Source organism: Trematomus bernacchii, unplaced genomic scaffold (assembly GCF_902827165.1).
Source record: "Trematomus bernacchii unplaced genomic scaffold, fTreBer1.1, whole genome shotgun sequence".
Classification (NCBI taxonomy): Eukaryota; Metazoa; Chordata; class Actinopteri; order Perciformes; family Nototheniidae; genus Trematomus; species Trematomus bernacchii.
Genome location: NW_022987973.1, coordinates 15,613,854 through 15,634,007, shown reverse-complemented (window position 1 = coordinate 15,634,007; position 20,154 = coordinate 15,613,854). Strand labels below are relative to the sequence as shown.

The window sequence follows — 20,154 nt, the reverse complement described above, 5'->3', positions numbered from 1 at the left end:
TAAACATGTACAATCCCCATTTCTGTCCATCTTCCGACAGAAAACAAAACAGACAGAGAATACAAAGTGCATATGTGAGTTTTGAGGGGGTGGGGTTACAGGGAGTGAGTGGCCCCAGTGCTAAATTACACTGCAACATGGTCCCTCTCAAAGCCCACATCTGGGATTGGCCCTGACAACTGGATGCCGTGCTGCTTTAATTTTGGTTACTTTGTTTATAACCCTATAATAGAGACAGTGTAGGACCACAGGGCAGGATTGAAGGAGGGAAGGACACAGGCAAAGTAAAAGCAGTCATTTTGAAAAATATCTTAGGAAGGGTTTGGTAAAAGAGGTTGGAATTCGTTTCTTAAATTAAGGCACATGTTAATGCCTTGCTTTTTGACAGGATTCACACCATCATTCCTCTTCAGACCTGAACCCTGCAGGTTGTAGCTTGTTGAGTGCATCAATGCACCAATAATGAGAAATCTGTAATATATTGGGAGCAGATCTGGGCTTTGTGAGCACACTCACTGTGTTTGGAGTCAGAGCATGAACATTATCACTAAATACACGTTGTTAACACTGGATAGAACGTCACTAGTAGACTTGTTATCAAACAACATTTCTCCATCAAGGCTCAACTCACTGGATGGAAACACAAAAGGTGGTCGGCATTTATTCAGTTTTAAGAGCATTTGAAAAAATACAGGTTTGATGTGTTGTGCGCTTGCTGATGCAAATTGAAGAATAACATGACTCTGTGGTTTGATGACATCCTTTCAAAACACATTGGATTATGGTCAGTCAAGTAATTTAAACTCTATTGGTGCTAAAAACAAATATTAGGTAAGTCTATCAACATAAAATAATAATAATAATAGACACCATTTGGAACAACTTTCCTATTATCAGGCAAATATTTTGGGATTTTGACGATCACCATTTTCCACCAATTTACTCACATAATCAACAAGAAACTGTTTAATCTTAAAAGATAATAAACACATGAAATGTATATGTAATAATTATTTGCAGTGGCACAAATATGGCTACAAGATGACATTTGATATTATTATCCTTTAACTTATATTACATATTGCTGCCATACCAAAAAAAGGCCCCAATAGAGGTTTCTAATATGATAAATGACATTGCTATTAGGATACATAACAAAATTGACAAGACTAAAGAAAATACAATTTTGCCAAAAGTTTAGTATGCTCCAAGTTGAAGACCATGTAGTCTTCATGCTACAATTGAGTTCAACTTATTCTCAAAATTCCTTTTTTTGATTTACGAGAATTCATTTCCACATATCTCTGCAAACTACATTTTAACACCATACAATTACTTAGAGAACCCTAGGCGACAAAGCCATTTAACTGCTTCTTATGGTGTAAGTGTTTTTATTAGGCCACTTAAAGCTACCTTTAGCCTAATAGGAAGAAAAAAAAAGACTGATGACTGAAGGCATCCTGTGAACAAACCACACTGAACGCAAATATAAACACAAAAGATGATCGACTCCACCGACTGGAGGGAGATTTTTATTGCAAAACGTTTTTTTTCTATTAAAACTTGACTTCTATCCATTGTGTTCATTTGATAAGACTTAATAGCTCACATACAGAATCAGGTCAGTAAGGAAGGTCCACTGAAGGAAGATTATAAAATTAAACATATAATTAAAATAAAAGACATTCCAAGACAGAAATGGATAACCTGTTTCTGTCTCTGTTTGATGGGAGTCTGCAGGAGGCAGTGAGAAGGGATTGTGCATTGGTCAACACTCTTAAATCTCTGCATGAGGATTAATGACATTTAGACCGTGACATTATCTAAATGCAGAACATCTCATTCAATAGTTGAGGGAGAAAATTAGATTTCATGATAAATCAGAAAAAACAAACAAACATGGAAAACAAGATTCCACAGTATTGGATTCAGATTGAGTTTAACTTAATAACGAAATGTCTTCCTGAATAACTTATGAGTTCCTCGTTATCTGTATATTAGATTCTGTGTATAAAAATACTGCTCTGTCTGCCCTGCAGCCTCAGAATCTCTTCATCTGTCTGCGCTCTTGTCTTCTCTGCTTCTTCTCGTTCACTTCCTCCGGTGCCGACGGGCCGTCTGCCATAAACCAGGGGCCCAAGAAGTTGGTCCAGAGCAGGTGGAGGGCTCGGAACGGGGCCTGAGACATGCGCAGAAGACAAGATCAAATAGTGAGAAAATAGGAAATCCAAGGGGAAAAAAAGGATAAAGAAATCAACAGCTATGTCATAGGATATATCAGGGGGGAAGTGCTAAGAGAAGTATTCTTACCAGCATCCAGAGATACCAGAAATAAGAGGAGAGCATGCTGAGCACCTGCACTATGGCTGTGAGCAGGATGACGTCCTTCAGGTGTCTAAAACAAGAACACACACACACACACACATAATTAACTCTCACTGACATGTTTCTGCACAAGAAGATTTGAGTCACCAAGTTTAGTTTCAAGGGTAAAGGGACACAGAAAACAAAACAACAATTAAAACATTTTACTGTTTTATTTACAAACTTTACACCAGAACTTATTTTTTTATAAATGCACAAACTCTACTGAACATCACATAATCTCTGTGATATAGAGGTAAAGATCCCTGTCCTCTCTGCCTTAGCGCTGACTGATGATAAATTGTAGCATGTTTATTATTCTAATTCTAAATACAGCATTGTCACCTGGAAACAAAGAAATAAATGAAATCCTTTACGCAGCGAGGAGGCTGAGAAGTAATGTTGATGTTCTTTTCATCGCCTATGTAGACTAAATTAGGAGTTTCTCTTATTACTCACTCGGCCATCCCCTGCTCCATGTTTAAGTCTATTCCTCCGTCCAGGAGAGCTCCATCCTCAGCAAACGCAGCCTTGGCCATGGAGGTCATGGAGCGGTAACTCCCCATATACACTGATAGAGCGAACCCAAGCATCAGCTGCAGGAGGAACACAATGGTTTAGGGAGGATATATATATTATTGAGTAAATATAGTTAATAAACTACAAGATGACTCAACTCACCCATGTCGAAAAGGAAGAGGAACTGTAGAAAACCAAAAGATTGACTGCAGCATATATTGCCTGTAAAAGAGGAGTAGTATATATGTAAGAGGGCTGGATAACATGTCAGTCTAATGAAGCTGCACTTATTAGTTGAATAACCTATTAGCAGTCTGACAATTCATTCAATAGTAATTTCATATTTATAAATCATAATTTCAGTTACCTTTAAAGCAATCATGTCAATCTGTTTCAACTTCTTTAATGTGGTGTGATTTGCTGTTTTTCCTCATTGCATATGAATATCTTAAGATGTTAGGCTGCTAGTCAGACAAAACAAGCTAATCGAATGCTGTGACCGAATATACGCTTAATTAATGGGGAACAAAATACTCTGGAGAATGACTTGATAGGAAAATAACTGTTAGTTTGTGAGTTGCAGAGTGACAAAACATTTGCATTGAGGTTCTTACGTTAGCTCCTAGGATGACTCTGGTGTAGAACTTGAGCGTCGCCTCGTTCTCTTCATAGATCTGCTTCTTCCCCTTTGTGCCGACTTTCCCTTTGGGCTGCAAACACAGAGAGCAGATTCAGCATGATTAACCAAATCATTCATATTAAGTTGAAACAAATGCAAAACAGCTTTTCAGGCAAGCTGTTTTTGTGGTTTGTCAGACTTCCTGATTCCTTAAGGCAGTACATGCGACTTGATATCTGACAATTATCCTATAGATTCTGATAAATAACACTTAATCTGCAAACTTTGATTTAGATTTGTGAATGAATCTTGTGATTTAAGGATCATAGCTAATCAGAGATCAACCCTAAATAATAACAAGGCTTGTTTGTAACCTTGAAATCAAGCTTAATGATTGGTAAAGATGTACCTTGGCTCCTTCTGGTAGCAATACAATATCAGGAAAAAAAACAACAAAGGTGTTTTTACATTCCCCTTATTTACTTTCAGACAAAGGGATCCCTTTTAGTAAATATAATCCTAAAAATCTTTGTAATTGTTGTGCTCCTTTATGCACACTCGAAAAAGTTGGCGTGATGTTAATAAATGTTTTATATGACAAAACGTTTTTGATTTGATTACATTCCTCAAAGAAAATAATTTCACCCTTGCTAAGTTGTAATTAAATACAAAGTCAGATCTTAAATTACGGTGTGTTTAAACGAAACCTGAGTAGTCCGCATTATGCGTTTATGACATGTGAGCTTAAAATCTGGTTAGGGCTGTAACTACAGATATGTTTCATTCCCTATAATGCAGATCATTTTCTCAATGAATCAATCATCTTTTAATATTTTTTTAACGTCAAGAAACTGTCAAAAATGGTCAGCTCAACTTGACAGAGTTTTCCAATGTCTTCCTTTGTTTGACCAACATTGTAAACATCTACAAATATCTAAATTGCAATGTTATAAGAAAAAGGAAGGCAGTAAAGACTTTCCACAGATTGTTGATATCAAAATAGCTTCTAATTATTTTTTTCTCAATTGGCCTTTATTTAGAAAATTGTTTAGACTATAGTCTTGGAAGTGAATACACTTTTGATCATAAAAAACATTTTTGGCACATCTTAAATGTCATGCAACAGAACAACATTTTCAGTATCTGGAGAAAACTGACTTAAAAGATATTATTATTTGTTAACTTATTCTGCAGTCTTTGGTGGTCTCACTGTATCTGAATGATATATCTTAGCACAGTAACATCAGCTGTTAATAACTGTTTACTGTTTATGTATTGTTGGTTAATATTTATTGTGCTGCTTCTCTTTTAAATATTCTTAACCCCAAACTTCAAGTCATTCATTTATTGCATACTACAAGCAAAATGTCGTAATCTGTTAAGCATATTGTATATATTATTGTGTCTAGTGAATGTGTCCTTCAGTTAATCTTGACGTTCACTAATGAAGGGTTATAATAATGTGTGAAAGGTTACATTAACCAATGATCCGCCAGTTCTCTAAAATACATCAGATTGTGTGATGCAGTGCTGTTAAACAGTCTTTTTCTTGTCTGAATCGCAATAGCAAGGTCTATAAACAAATCCCAGTTAAACCATAAAGGGGTAAATGTAAATCTTTGTCCAATCTCTTGAAATCATCTCCCAAATGCAGTAATAGGTTACTTAGTACTGTTGAAATTGATACACGACACCAGATAAAACAATGGCAGCCCTGTGCACATTCAATCATTGTCCATAGCCATAGTTTACATCAGAAAATAGGATACTGTTATATTGACAACATTGTTAAGCATTTTGACCACTTGTTTTGTAGACGATGACAGAATTACTTTTCATTGTGATGGCCATAACAACTGTGTGTAAATGCAGAGTGAGTCAGTCAGTGTTTCTGTGTTTCTCACCGCCATTCGCTCTCTGATGATTTCCTGCTCTGCGTCTTCTTTGACATCGACCTGTGACTCTTTGCCTTCTTATATTATCCCGCATCAAAGGAGAAACTCACAACATTCTCTGCGGTGTGATTTCTTATAACACATCAGCATATGTCTTCTTCTGATGGTGGTCGACATATCCGGCGCACGAAAACGTCGTCATCAAGCGAGTGTTTGGTACGCTCGTGAAATTTGGTACCGGGGCACCATCTGCTGGCCATTTCAAAATATCAACCATACTATAGGGAAGAACTAAATGTTTTTATTATTTATTAAAGTTATTTAGTTTATGATTATACATTTATTATCATAAAGTCAATATGAGTAGGCTACTAGAAGTTTGCTAACTATTTACTAAACAAAAACGTAGTACAATATCTGCCTACAATATATTGTGCACTAAAAGCATAAAGTTGCATGAAATGGAAATTCTCCATTAAAGAACAAGTGTCTCAAAATTGTACGAAAGTATCTAGTAATAGTACATGTTCCTCGGTAATGTTAGTGAAAGAGAGACCTTTGGGCCGGCTGCTGGTTGTTTGTTTTCGCGATAGATTATTTTTGACCCTTTACGACCACCGTACCGCAGATCCCAAATGACAACATTAGTGTCTGCTTGTCTCAGGGAAACTCTTATCTTCACAGCGGTTAGCAAGCTCCAGGTTTCCCCATAGCTAAAGACATGATGGAATAGTTAGGTTGTCAACATTTGAATAGACCGTTTTATGCTACAAAATGGATTACCTGCTCCAAGTGAAGATAGGCGCTCTGGTCGGGTTATTGCTCCTAACGCTTCTCTTCGGATTAATCCCTGCTCGGATCAAATGGTTCAGAGACACAAACGGGTCAGGTCGGTAACCTTTCATTTCATATAACAATATAACCTAAGATTCATTAACATTAGCACTGGTGTTCATAAAATTGTCTATTTCTTTCACTTTCACATTTCAAATAATTTAAACACAAGCTAAATTCATCAACGTGAGTTAATGCAAACATCACATGATTTACTTGACTGGATTTTGTAACATCAATGCCGAATTTAAATCAGAAAGTTGCTGATTAAAGTACAGTTGTCATCTCTGTTCTACGATGTTAAATCATTTGCATATAAAGAAACCAAGTGTAAATTGCCCGTGATTTTAATGCAGTGTGGTTTAGGGTCCGGAAGGTTAGATAGTGGTTTACCAGCTCAATGAATCACATGTTTTAGCTGGAGTATTGTATAGCAAATGAACTGCTATTGATTGTATCAGCTGTGACTGTAGAACACATTAACGTAGTGATTAAAGAGTAGTGATACAGTGTTTAATCTTGATTGTAATCACTGATATTCAAACACAACCCACTACCACAAGGAGCAGAAACTAATATTTATTTCGATAATGTTTTATTTCCCTAGAACATATCCATTGTGATCATGAGAGAATTGTATTACTCATTACACCATTATCTTGTCATTTTAGTGTGCTTCAACCTAAATGTGTAAGTTATTTGCTAGCATTAATAAATCCTCCTCTCACCCCTGCAGTCAGCTGACAGGCTTGGAGCCTAAGCCAAAAGCCTTCTCAGCTTATGTTCACATTTAATAGCTCATAACAGGCAGAACAAGGATCTAAGGATGAACTTTGACTTTCTTAAATGGAAGTGAGAGTTTCATTTCTCCCCATAATATCCGCATGCGTTTCAGTGGTTTGCTGAGTCATATGGACTTCTGTTCTTTCATGATCACATGATGTTCAAATAGCTTGGGAAGGAAAGGCAGGGATTTAATCAGTCTCCAAGAATTACCATCAATACGTCAGCTATACACCAGTTCAGTAACATAATATTCACTGAACATTGAAACCAATTGACACAAACAAGTGAGAAAATGTTAAATGCCCCATTCAGTCACATATGGAATCATGATTTGCTAATAAAGTTTCTAAAATGCACAACAGCAGTCACACACAAAACTGAGGCTAGATTTAGACAATGCTTTAACTGTTATCACCGTAGTTATTGTATAATTATAAGCTCATGTTAAAACAAAAGTCATGCTTTTTTATCTTTTATCCTTCCTGCAGAATTGCACAGCACAGTTCTGAGTCTGATCAGCTGTTTTGCTGGCGGGGTTTTTCTGGCAGCATGTCTGCTGGACATCATTCCAGATTATCTGTCGGACATCAGCGCTGAGCTGGATGTTCGGAAGGTGGAGGTACGTCCACGTATCAAATAATGGGACCAATGTATTCTTTATAAAATGCATATTTCAATTTCACAGAGAACAAATGTACCTCTTAAACAGATAAAGAGATTGAGGTTCTGGAAGCAGAGAGAATATATAGTGTTTTAGTTGATATTATACTCAAATGATTAACTGATTTTCAAAATTGTTTATGAATTCTGTCATTCAACTAATTACTTAATTTACTACCTCATACACTCAATGCTGAGATGTCATCTCTCCCTGCTTGATAAACATCATGTAGTCTATTTAGAAGTACTAAAACAACATCTCTGTTAGCTGTTTTATTCAGTTAAAGGATAAAACATATTTTAGCTGTATTAACTGAATAGAGATAACATAAACATTGTAAAGAACATATGTATTCTTCAAATATAACCATCTGTTTCAGTTGCGTTTGACAGCACTTTTAGATATCCTATCCTGTATGACTGAGGGTCTTTATAGGAATAATGTTCTGTTTACAATCTGTGTTTCCTATTTCTTGACGTTATCAGACTGCCTGCAGACTCATTCATCTCTCTCTCAAACAGACCAGTTTCCCCCTGGCAGAGTTCATCATGGCTGCTGGATTCTTCATGGTTCTCATTCTGGAGAGGATTGTCCTGAACTGTCGAGAGGCGGCAGAGTCTCAGGAGGAGAGGTCCCCCCTGATGGCGGACAACAAGAACGGACATGGACATGGACATGGACATGGACATGGCCATGGAACAAATCCTGATCTGGAGGGGAGCGGCCAACATGTCCATGTAGACTTTCAGGCCCACTCCCCCTTTCGCTCCTTCATGCTCTTCCTCTCCCTCTCCCTCCACTCAGTTTTTGAAGGTCTTGCTATTGGCCTGCAGAGCACAGACTCAAAGGTAAAACACCCACAAGTACTACACCTGATTTCATAGGAGTCGTGCATTCTGCTCATTGTGTCACTGGAGAAGATTGCACATGTTCGTGCCTCATTAAACATTTTAAAATTGAGCTTCATAATTTTGATTCAAACATTTTTGATAAAATAGATGGCGTAACATAGCTGACATCCCTGTTAACCTTGCTTCCTTTCTCATTCTTCAGGCTTCATCACATTTTATGCTCTTTGCATGACATGTAATAAAGCCATATCTTCGAAAAATGCTGCTCAAATAAAGTTGGGATCAAGTTCCCAGCATAATGCCAGAAGATAAACAGGTTTTTGTTTGTAGCTTCAGGACAGAAAGTGAATCTCGCTGTCATAATAGTCAGATCTGTTTCTTCAGGTCACAAGACAGACTCACAGTCTGAGCATACTTACAACAACCCTCAGGACTTTGTATCTTCATGCATGTTTTTATGTGCCTGTTCTCCAGGCAATGTCCTTTTAGTATTTAGACAAATAAAACCAAAGGCAGTTGGTCTGAAATATTATGAATCCAAAAATATATTATATCAACACTTTATTTTATAAGATAAATCACTTTGCAATAAGTGCATTAATAAATACTGTGATTGAAAAAGGCTCAAGTCTACTATGTTGTTGATCAAATGCAGGAAGAACGTCTTCTTATCGTCGTATTTAGTTGACTTGATTCTGCTATATAAAAGGGGAGTCAGTTCATCCAGTAATTTACGTATTATGGCTTTTCTCATAGTGCTAATGAAGTATCAGTGTTGTGGATAAACACTTGCATCACCATTGGATGGAAATGTAATCAACCTCAGCCTGTCAGTTAATTGACGAAAAATTGACTTTTTGTACTGATTTATTTATTCTAAAACAGATACCAGTAAAATCACTCAAAGTGTTTTTTTTGGAACAATCCACAATTATAATATATCAAAAATGTACAATATTGTTGTATATTATCGTATTTTGTCTGTTCATATTCAACCACTAAAATTCATCCCAGCCTTTTTACACAAAATCCTCAACATTTTCTATTGTTTGTGTTTATTTAGAAGCTGTTGGAGGCAAAAGATAACCATAACATTTCTTTCTCTTCTCCTCCAGGTATTAGAGATCTGCATAGCGATCCTTGTCCACAAGTCCATCATCGTGTTCAGCCTGTCGGTGAAGCTGGTGCAGAGCGCAGTGCGTCCGCTGTGGATCGCTGCTTACATCAGTGTGTTTGCCATGATGTCACCAATAGGCATCGCCATCGGCATCAGCGTGATGGAGGCCAAGCTGGCGGCGGGCGCTCTGATCCAGGCGGTCCTGGAGGGCCTCGCTGCGGGGACCTTCATCTACATCACCTTCCTGGAGATCCTCCCCCATGAGCTCAACTCCCCCGGGAAGCAGCTTCTGAAGGTGCTCTTCATCCTGCTGGGCTTCAGCATCATGGCCGCTCTGACCTTCATCGGCTGATCCCAGTCTGCAGCTGTCAGAGGGGCCTGGGTACTTTGAGGAAAACACTGCAGCTCACACACACTTTGTACATAAAACTGTCCTCGTCAGAAAAGAAGTATGTTTACTGGTGCGGGTTCCACAACTCTGCTGTTTTTAATGTCAAAGGGACAGTGACAACAGATGTTTTATTTATTTTATCTTTTTAATTCACAAAGGAGGAGTACAGTCTATTGTGTAAATATACAAATTCCTTTGAGGGTTTAAGTAAAGATAAACCACTATGTTTGATGAATGACTGAGTCCTCTCATTTATCACTGGCCATGCTTTGGACCTGCAAACAAGACCAGAGCTTCTCACCTTTGACCCTACTGAGGAAACCACTGGAAACAAAGGGGCCATGTTATAAGTATATGAAACTAGAAATAATGTAATCATGTTAGTATATCTGTACTACTGTTTCTCTTTGAAACTAACTAATGGGAAGCTAATCCTTTCCAAACAGCACTAATGGTGCCTTTTTGGTCGGTTCTTCACCGCAAGCTGGATACTTTGTAACTTGTTATGAATGGTGTGACCTAGAGTTATTTGGTAAATACTGACATTTAAGTGCATTTCATACTGTAGGTGTGATTTCCAGCATAGTGAACTGTCGTATAACATTTAATACATTTGACCAGTAAGCTAATGTAATTGTAAACTGAATTCCTGATGCCTTAAGTTTTATGCCAAAAAAAATATATGTTGGATTTCTTTTTGTACTGGTGCACTTTCCCAATAAAGAATAGGTGATTACCTGCACACAGGAGCAAGGCTACAATCAAATTGTTATTGAACAACCCACAGTTTAAACAAGCTGTTCCCTGTTGTTTGTAAATGCAGACATACATCTTCTTAGTAAATCATATTTAGTACAGTTAGTTCTCTATTTGGATTGTGGAAGAATACAAAGACAGAGAGAAGTGCAGATACATTCTGCAAACTGATACTTCAGTGTTTTAACTGCGCACATACTTCTGAATATGTCAAAATAAATCAAACCAAGCAGGACACCAAAGTCCAGCACATTGGGTAAAAAAATGGTATTATCCATGGTCCACACATGTGCAAGGTTGCTTTAACATGGAAAGTATTAGTAGTGAAAAACAGTACAAAAAACACAATTACAACACTGGTGTGTGTGCTTTCAGCCTGCTTACACTCACAACACAACAGTATGTCCCATCTATGCAGTCATAGTTTTAAAATGTCACTGTTTAGTTGCAATTCCTCTTTTAGTTTGTCATGTGATAGCAGATGGCAGAACAAATAGCAGGAAGTTGGAAGGTGTGGGCTGGTTGTCAAAAAAACTACTTGTACAGCAATTCATACAAAATTGTGTAAATGTCGATTCTAATGTGGCATGTTGCAAATATGTTCATTTTCATTAAAAACTCATCTGATCAAGACGTAAACTATTATTACACTGTTTCCACTACAATGTTGTTAATGGGCTTTTTGTCAGAATACCACCTGATGCTTTCTAATCTGTAAAGATAATGTTTGTACTTCTTTTTTCAACTAGTTTAATATGTTTTCTCTTATGATTGATAGTCTCAGGAGAGAGAGACATGGTGTGTTGTCCTAACTTGATCAGAGTAAAGAGGAATATTATATATATTATGTATATTGCTTGTGTTCAAACACCCTCTGTCCAATACAGTTTAAAGCCATACTTCACAGATTTTCTTCGTTTACCTCTCACCCAGCAAAATGATGAATTGCAGTTTGAATTTCCACTGATAGTTTCTGATGAGGGTTTGTGGGGGATTTCATGCCATGTGGGTTAACGTGGCAGCAAAATACTGGAGCCACTAGGTGGTAGTGTGGATCCTCCCATAAGAAGGAAAGTAATCCACAGATGCAGGATTAGATGAGTAGAGAATACGTTTTGGTAATATACTTCTGTGATTGGATATACTAATAGGATAATAAGGTTGTTCTTTAACCTTTAAAAGCAGTCTGGGAACCGTTTTGGACCAGATTTTGAATGTGTAACATTAGGAAAAGCCAGGTGTAAATGATTAAGATAATGACGCCCAAACCACACTGTCATGGCTCACTGGGACGCATGGAGACATCGTTAATGTAATTAGTAAAAACCTGCGCTTTCTCCACTAAGAAGGTTAAATGGTTTGCTGAGATACATTCCTTTCATTTTAAGTCTCTGTCATTATCCTTTAAATACTTAGCCACAAATGGAAAAACTCATCCAGTAATTTACACTTATGATAAGGGTTCAAAGTCAATGTTTTTTTGTTACTTGCCTGAGGTACATTTTTATTTGCCCCAATACAAAGATACATGTTTATTAATGGTGAAAGTAGCAAGATAACGTATCATCGTCTCCAGAATAAAAACAATACATCAGCTCTAGAAAAAACGATGTTTTGAACTCCTTTATCAAGTGAGTTGCTAGATTTAGTGGCCTGACCTGGGCCCTCTGAAACCTTCAAATTACAGATCATCAGAATATGGCATACATCCAAATGCTGTGTGTTTGTGAATGTGTAGGAAACTTACTTGCATTTGTATAAGGATGACATAACTGGCAGGAATTCATCACATCAAAGAACCTAACTGTACACCGGGGAAGGGTATAGCAACGACTGATGAGATAGGCTTTGTTAACCCCTGTTTGCGTTTGCGAGGGAATAGGAGGTTATTCATGAGGGTCCACTAATGAGAGGTGCTGCTGGAGGAACAACCGCGGAGTACAGTAGGTCTGCCAGTTCTGCATCACAGAGGCTCAGTGTGGGGAGCAGAGACCCTCTGCTCATTAACCTCTTCTATCAGCTCCTCAGACATCAGGAGGATAACGGCCTGAACTTACACAAGCACCGCTTTTTCATGGCATGTTTTATATTCAGGTGAATGTCAAGAGGACACAAGCTAAATACTGCATGATTATAGTTTAAAACAGTTCAGTTAAATAAACAGTTATTCAAATGCTCTTCTGCTCTTCTTAAACATTTGTTTAATGAATTGTTTGCCATTTTGAGGAGGTTGTTTAAATCTCTTTTGAGGAAAGTGGATACACCTTTTTCCCAAAGTGTCAACCTTTTTAATGACAATGTTTTCCTAACCTGCCAGGGGCATGGAAAACATTTCAAAGAATAAAACAGCATGTTATTGCCGCCTTTGACTCTACTACTTTAAGATAAGGTGTCTATAATATAAAATGTATAGACATCTTTATACACATATGGGAAAAACAAGTATGCAAAAAGAGGATTCTCAAAAAAACAAGGTTGTATTAACTATTGTATTAACAAAACAAGATTGATTGATGTAGAGAATAAAAAGGTGGAGGAATAAAATCAGTGCAAAACCGTAAATGTAGAAATATGTAGGACAAAAAAAACATGTACATTTCTGCAATTGAAGCCAAAATGACATCCCAACTAATTGCTGCAAGTAACGAAGATGGAGGCCACGGTGGTGAAAATAGATACCTGACAAACTTTTATAAATCTCCAAAAAGAAAATGAACAAATGCGAGTTGATTACTGTATCACTGTCGTTCATGACTGAGAGTGAGGCAAGTTGTCTGATGGTGTGCAATCACGTATAAGGAATCAATAATCTGGGTCCCAAAAACAAGCGGTTCCCTCTGATGAGGATTTCAAAGAATGTGCAGAGAGGAATGTGAAGCAGAAAGTTCACAGGTGGTCGTCTCGTGACATTTTCTACAGGCAAGAGAATCACGCTCCAATCCCACCTTTCATCTCATGTGCTGGGTGAAATGGTAAATAGGATGTGATGTTGAAGAGGTTGCTGCCTTACATACTGTGTGGGGAGCTAGATAAAAAAACACAAGCGTCACATACAAAACATGTAATGATGTATCTACTTCTAGTTGAGTTTGTGTTTGTTTGTATGAGTTTCTATTCTCTTCTAAAATTATTAAATTATGTGTGATGAAAGTGTCCATCAATTGAGATGACTGTGGACCAGAGGCACAAAACACAATAACACTACAAAAACACATGCATTAGTTTTGTTGATTTGTTTGTCAAGTGTTGCTTTCTTTATGAATTGTCCATGTGTTTGCTTATTTTTTTTATTAGATAGATTACTTCCACCCTGTTTTCTTATCATTTAATTTTCCTTTTTTCTTTTCTCTTTCAGTTTTGTTAATCATTTCAGTGAATTAATGCTCTAAATCAGTGGTTCTCAACTGGTCAGGCCTCGGGACCCACTTTTTACTTGGTCAATACATCGCGACCCAACATTTTGAAGCACTCAAATCTATTCAACAAAAAATCGTGCTGTAATATATATATATACGCTTTTGAGCATACAATATTAATAAAAGTGAAGTACAGTGCATATATCCCTTCACAGAACTAAAGTATGCTTTTAAAAAAGGTTTAATGAGATGATGGAATCAAAGCTGAACTATATAAAAAGGCACACATGCTGAAACCCAACCCCAGCAGGGGGGTCTGGGGGGATTCTCCCCCAGGAGATTTTTAGAAATACTAACATAAACTACGCATTCTGGTACACTCTGAGAAGAAAATCGGGCCTTCAAAATAAAAGTTTGACTTTTCCCCCCCCCAAAGAAAAAAAAAAAAAATCTAATTTTTTTTCCCAACTTTTTTTTTCTTCACTCACACATCCGCGACCCACTCGAAACGGGTCCGCGACCCACCAGTTGAGAACCACTGCTCTAAATGAATGTATTGAGTGACATGTCATTGTGTTTTCTATTGTTTTAATGTGTGATGGACCAGCTCTCCTCCTTCATCCAGCTCGCCCTTCACTTCGCAGTTTGCATTACTTAGAGTACCTTTGTTGTAATCCACTGTGTCATTATAGTCCTGCCTGCTTTGAGTGACGTTCTCCCGGCTCCTCCCCTCCTGATCCTCTCTCCTCTCGGTGTCTCCGCTGCCACTCCGTCTACTCCTCTCCTCCCGTCTGCTTAAAGGTAAGGCTGCTCTGCATCTTAGTAAAACACAACTTTTTTTTTATAAATCAGGAAAAATTATAACCATTAACAAGTACTTTATTTCTATAGTTTAGTGTCATCATTAAAAATAGTTAGTTAACCTGGCGTGAAAACAATACTTTTTTTGTTTGATGGTAAAAATGACAGATTCTACACAATAATGAATGTGTCGTAAAGTATATGAATGAAGGATTATTGCCTCTTTTGTTTTGTTTGATGTTCTGTATTTGACTTACACCCACAAACATTCATGTGTTTCAAGTCTTACACCCTTAGTGGTGAAATAATACACTCAAATATTGTTGCTGCTGGAACTACATTTGGCTTTCAGCCTTACTTAATTACTTTTAAAGTTGTTTGTTAGATTGGAATACCATTTAAACAACATTGCTTGATCATTATTATTTTTTAACACATTTTTCAAAGTACCTTTTAAACCAGCTGGATGTAAGTTTAGAACAATTTAGTGTCTTCCCAATAAAACAAATGCTGCTGAGATTGAAATCTGAATATGTCCTCTTAAAACATGGACCAACATTTTATCTTTCTTATAAAATATTGTTGTATATTGATTTCTTGCATATTTGCATTAAAGAAATGTAATGCAAATATCATTTATTTTACAAAGAGTCACAACTTAAGAAATGGGTTGAAAAATGTGTCCTTTTCTTACCATGCTGCAAACCGATTCAAATCCAGGTGTTTACGAGTCTTTCAGGAAAATACCTTCAGAATATGTAGAGGTGCAAAACACTGATTTCGTTTTTCAAATTTGTTTTTTCCCAATAACATCACCTGATGTATAACATATGTAGATAATTGTATCAGATAAATACTTTTTCAGATAAATATATTTCTAATCAGATTACCTCTCCTTAACAAACTCTTAACATGAACTAAATGTCTGGCCAGTGCTGAAAGAAAAGATGAATGCTGATGTTTGTGCCAATTCTTCTTTCTTCACAGTGTTAGTGAAACACTGCGAGACACTGCAACCATGGCTGCTGTAAGTCTAACTTCTTTGCAACAAATCAAGAGCGAGTACTTGAGTGTGCCTTTGTTTCTATTTGAGCCAGTTTGTCTGTGTCTGGCCTCACTTCACTGGGTTTAAAAGCATCAGCTTCTGAAGGTTGGACTGTCAGCGCATGATGCTGCTTAATGCTGTTATTGTGCCAGTAGATGCTTGCTCTGGGATGGACTCTTAAGCTGTTTTTAAGAAGTGGCTTCAGAAGTCCTTTCTGTAATCATGTGAAGCAGATTAAGCAGCCGTTCACGTAGTGGTGTGCATCGCCTGGGGTCTGCTGCTGCTGACACTGTGGGTTCACAACTTAAAAGTCATTGTTATGAGCTGCCATTGAAGTATTCAGGCAGTAAAGCAGGTGTAAAAAAAAACTGTTATGTTAAAATTACACACAAAGGAGGATTTCAACCAAAGAAGTTTGTTATTGTATGGCGCTATGCCCAGAAAACGTTGATGACAATCTTATGATTGATAATAACCTTCATGCACTGATATGATCTTTTTAAAGCTTTCCTTCTTTTACGCAGACTGGATCTTTCCGCATGGTGTCAGAGGACGAGCAGGCCATGAGGTCTAAGCTGGAGCATTTGACAGTGAAGGATCATGGGCCGGTGTTTGGGCCATGCCAAAAACTGCCTGGACACACTGTGCAAAAGGTAAAACAAAAAATAATACGTAGGAGTTCAAATTTGAATATTAAAGCCCAGTCCTCATTGTAGTAACACTTTGTGCCCCAAAATGTGTCTGACTTGTCTGGCTGTTTTTCTTCTTCCTCCAGGCGAAGGATGAGCTGGGTGAGACGGAGGAGAGGCGGGCGTCCTCGCTGAAGGACCTTCGGGCCACGATGAAGGACAGAGCGGCGGAGGGAGACGAGCTGGCCAAACTGGTGCTGGAGCGCTTCGGGGACAAACCGGACTCTCTGCTGCTGCGCTTCCTCAGGGCTCGCAAGTTTGATGTTGCCAGAGCCTACGAGCTCATGAAGGGTTAGTATTAACCATCTCATTTGTAGAAAGACAAACTGAGCTATCAAAAGTGTTTTTTCTTGGCCTCCGTGCGCTTGTTTCCATTTCTGCAGACATTGTACAATAGCTTCAGTAATTGAGGGTGAGACCTCCTTTGTGCCCCTGGTTAGCATGAATCCTGCCCACCACTAAGACGGAGAGGAATGTGTTCATTAATTGGGGGCTTTGAGGTGCTTCTGAGTGTCCGTGACAAAGCCCTCCTTTGTGTCCAAATAGGACAGCAAGTTTACTTTATTTGTGAACCAGCAGTGTTCTCCTGGGAACTTCACAGCGCATGTGCTGATTGTGTCAGTCTGAGAGAGGAGATGAGATTAAAAAGCAGAGCAGTCTCTGAGAAGATAGCATATTCATGACATGCTTATTGTTTGTGAGTCTGCCAATTGCATGAGCAATATGTACAACCACAAACATGTAAAGATCCCATCACCTCAACATCTGAAAACTAACTAAAGTATTATACTCAAAACTGTGATACCTAATGTACACTCAACATATAACTGGGACCATCCAAATGTCCTTGGTCAGGGCCATTAAACAGTTTTATTTAGGATTTTCTGTGCTATTTCTGAAAATATGAATCTTCTAAAAAAACAGAAGTACAAGAAAAGTCAAACACATTTATGAATGTGGAGAAGCAGAACTTGTTAGTGAGAGAGGGGGATGTGATGGGACCGTGAACTTGTTTAACAAGGTTAATTGCACACACACACACACACACACACACACACACACACACACACACACACACACACACACACACACACACACACACACACACACACACACACACACACACACACACACACACACACACACACACACACACACACACACACACACACACACACACACACACACACACACACACACACACACACACACAGTTAATTGGTGCCTCTGTATGAAAAGGCTTAGAGACGCTCTGTAGATGCACAGTGCTGTCATTGTTTTTGTCACATCAACAACCTGCACTGAACACTCATACGGTACACAAAGGGGCTGTGCCACATTCAATAATGCTGATCACTTGGTTGTGTGTGTGTGTGTGTGTTTTGTGGGTCCTCTATAGGTTACGTGCGCTTCAGGAAGGACTATCCCGAGCTGTTTGAGAACCTGACCCCGGAGGCGGTCCGCAGCACCATCGAGGCGGGATACCCCGTGGTTCTGCCCAGCAGGGACAAGTATGGCCGAGCGGTCCTGCTCTTCAACATCGAGAACTGGGACCTGGAGGAGATCACATTCGATGAGGTGAGGAACCTCACAGAGCACAGCTGAGCAAAGTATTCTCCAGTGTCTAACTAAAATGGCAGTAGTTTCTGTCTGTAGATATGTTTGTCATTTGAGTTTCCTGAAAACCGTTTATTTGAACGACTCCAAAGTCAAGTAGGACGTTGCTTGGATGAGCGCTTTTTCAGAAAGCTGAAGGCAGCAATACCGGAGGCCGAGCAATTGGCCAGAGAGGCACTGCACTAATTAAAAACAAGTCTTTGTGTTACAGATCTTAAGAGCTTACTGTGTGATCCTGGAGAAGTTGCTGGAGAATGAAGAAACCCAGATCAATGGCTTTGTCCTGGTTGAGAATTTCAAGGGCTTCAGCATGCAGCACGCGTCGGGAATAAAGCCGGCTGAGCTCAAGAAGATGGTGGACATGCTGCAGGTCAGAACAGACACAAAAAGGAAAAGCTGATCTTGACGTGCATCTTCAGAGCTGTTTCATTTCTGAATATACTGTGTTTTTTTGTGCAGGACTCTTTCCCTGCCCGTTTCAAGGCGGTGCACGTTACCCACCAGCCCTGGTACTTCACCACCACATACAACGTGGTCAAACCCTTCATGAAGAGCAAGCTGCTGGAGAGGGTAAGGGTGGAGGATAATTAACCCTTTAATCTAAACCAGACATTAAGATGTATCTATTTTCTATCAGTGCTTTCCTCTAAATAATTACCTCACTTCCCTCAGGTCTTTGTTCACGGCGACGAGTTGGACAACTTCTTCAAAGAATTTGACGCTGACATCCTGCCGTCAGATTTTGATGGGAAAGCCTCGGTGACGGACTGCCAGGCCATCGCCACCAAGCTGTTTGGATCTGAAGACACCGCTCTCTGAAAGAACAGCCCTGCATATCCAACCCAAGAGTTATAGCGTCCTCCACCCTAGATGCTTAGATCTTTCAGTCTAAGTTCTATTTCGAAGCTAGGTTGACATTTTATATTATTCATCAGGCAGCAAAAATACGAGTTAGGGGAAGGGGATTGTTTGCAAATAAATATATGATGAACGGGAAGAAAAAGGATGTTTAGATATTACTCAGAGAATAACAGGTGGTAAATTTGTTTAACTATAGAGCGCTGACATTCATTGTTAGTGGAAGAGCAGAGGGAAAATGAGTTGATAAGAGTTAGTTTGGTTTGGGGTTCCTCAACTTAAAAACGTAAAGTCACAACAAACAGAGCAGCCTCGTGCCTCTGACCCTGAATGAGTACAGAAGTGTTTCACAGTCTCAGGGGTTTAGAAAGATAGGAAGAAGGAAAACTGATCATGTATTTGCCTGCATTTGATTATTGTATTAGGAGCAGGAGCCTCCTGATGCAGTGCCTTGGAAACAGCCTTGTTTCAGTAGTGACTCTCAGAGGCCTGATGTACCACAGAAATCCATTCTGCATTTTGCACTGGATTGGGAAATGTTCAAATAAAAAGCTTTTTTGTGTGTCTGTAGTTGAATTGTCCTTTTTTTATCATTTATATTTTTTCCAATTTCACCTGACTTGATAAGATAAGACTTAAAGGTGGGGTAGGTAATTTTGGAGAAACCAGCTCGAGTGCGCAAGAATTTGAAAATACACAGCCGGAAAAAATCGGCCACTTCCTTACAGAGCCCCTCCTCCAACACACACGAACGCGCACATGACCAATGAGGGCACGAGATAAGTTTGTGCACAGATGGAAGGCTGACAGGCAGGTAGGCCATCCAGTTATTTTAGCCGGGCCGGCTAAAATAATTGGTCGTGCTTTTTACAGTATTACGGCTTCCACAGATTACATTTTTTTATGGATTTTTTGTCAAAGCACTTAAGATATTCATTGCTATCGGGATGTTAAGAGCATTCCATGGAATATAACAAAAAGTGTATCTCGAGCCG

At 38.6% G+C, this 20,154-nt stretch overlaps 3 protein-coding genes across 3 annotated transcripts; 2 read left to right on the top strand and 1 right to left on the bottom strand.

Annotated features, from left to right (window-relative positions):
* Positions 1–1,500: 1,500 nt before the first annotated feature.
* Positions 1,501–7,031, bottom strand: tmem208 (transmembrane protein 208). The gene is made up of 8 exons (XM_034116934.1): positions 6,960–7,031; positions 6,181–6,247; positions 5,407–5,646; positions 3,498–3,593; positions 3,046–3,105; positions 2,824–2,960; positions 2,311–2,395; positions 1,501–2,179 (listed from the first exon to the last, which is right to left on the bottom strand). The coding sequence occupies exons 3-8, from the start codon at positions 5,410–5,412 to the stop codon at positions 2,042–2,044; spliced, it is 522 nt and encodes a 173-aa protein (XP_033972825.1). The 5' UTR covers positions 5,413–5,646; positions 6,181–6,247; positions 6,960–7,031; the 3' UTR covers positions 1,501–2,041.
* slc39a1 (solute carrier family 39 member 1) lies at positions 5,959–11,426 on the top strand. Its single transcript, XM_034116933.1, has 4 exons — positions 5,959–6,286; positions 7,506–7,636; positions 8,200–8,526; positions 9,645–11,426. Exons 1-4 carry the CDS (start codon positions 6,172–6,174, stop codon positions 9,996–9,998), a joined length of 927 nt encoding a protein of 308 aa, XP_033972824.1. The 5' UTR covers positions 5,959–6,171; the 3' UTR covers positions 9,999–11,426.
* Positions 11,427–14,925: 3,499 nt separating this feature from the next.
* Positions 14,926–19,706, top strand: rlbp1a (retinaldehyde binding protein 1a). The gene is made up of 8 exons (XM_034116931.1): positions 14,926–14,950; positions 15,938–15,977; positions 16,520–16,648; positions 16,771–16,975; positions 18,084–18,262; positions 18,513–18,671; positions 18,761–18,871; positions 18,974–19,706. Exons 2-8 carry the CDS (start codon positions 15,969–15,971, stop codon positions 19,118–19,120), a joined length of 939 nt encoding a protein of 312 aa, XP_033972822.1. The 5' UTR covers positions 14,926–14,950; positions 15,938–15,968; the 3' UTR covers positions 19,121–19,706.
* Positions 19,707–20,154: the final 448 nt, after the last annotated feature.

Excerpts from the sequence above, each read along its gene's own strand:
- tmem208 (XM_034116934.1), bottom strand. Across the intron at positions 2,961-3,045 it reads CCTCTTCCTTTTCGACATGG|CTGATGCTTGGGTTCGCTCT; the intron begins GTGAGTTGAGTC and ends TTCCTCCTGCAG. Across the intron at positions 2,180-2,310 it reads TCTGGTATCTCTGGATGCTG|GCCCCGTTCCGAGCCCTCCA; the intron begins GTAAGAATACTT and ends CGCATGTCTCAG.
- slc39a1 (XM_034116933.1), top strand. The coding sequence starts at position 6,172 with ATGGATTACCTGCTCCAAGTGAAGATAGGCGCTCTGGTCGGGTTATTG. Across the intron at positions 7,637-8,199 it reads TGGATGTTCGGAAGGTGGAG|ACCAGTTTCCCCCTGGCAGA; the intron begins GTACGTCCACGT and ends TCTCTCAAACAG. Across the intron at positions 8,527-9,644 it reads TGCAGAGCACAGACTCAAAG|GTATTAGAGATCTGCATAGC; the intron begins GTAAAACACCCA and ends CTTCTCCTCCAG.
- rlbp1a (XM_034116931.1), top strand. Across the intron at positions 18,672-18,760 it reads AGATGGTGGACATGCTGCAG|GACTCTTTCCCTGCCCGTTT; the intron begins GTCAGAACAGAC and ends TTTTTTGTGCAG. Across the intron at positions 18,872-18,973 it reads AGAGCAAGCTGCTGGAGAGG|GTCTTTGTTCACGGCGACGA; the intron begins GTAAGGGTGGAG and ends CACTTCCCTCAG.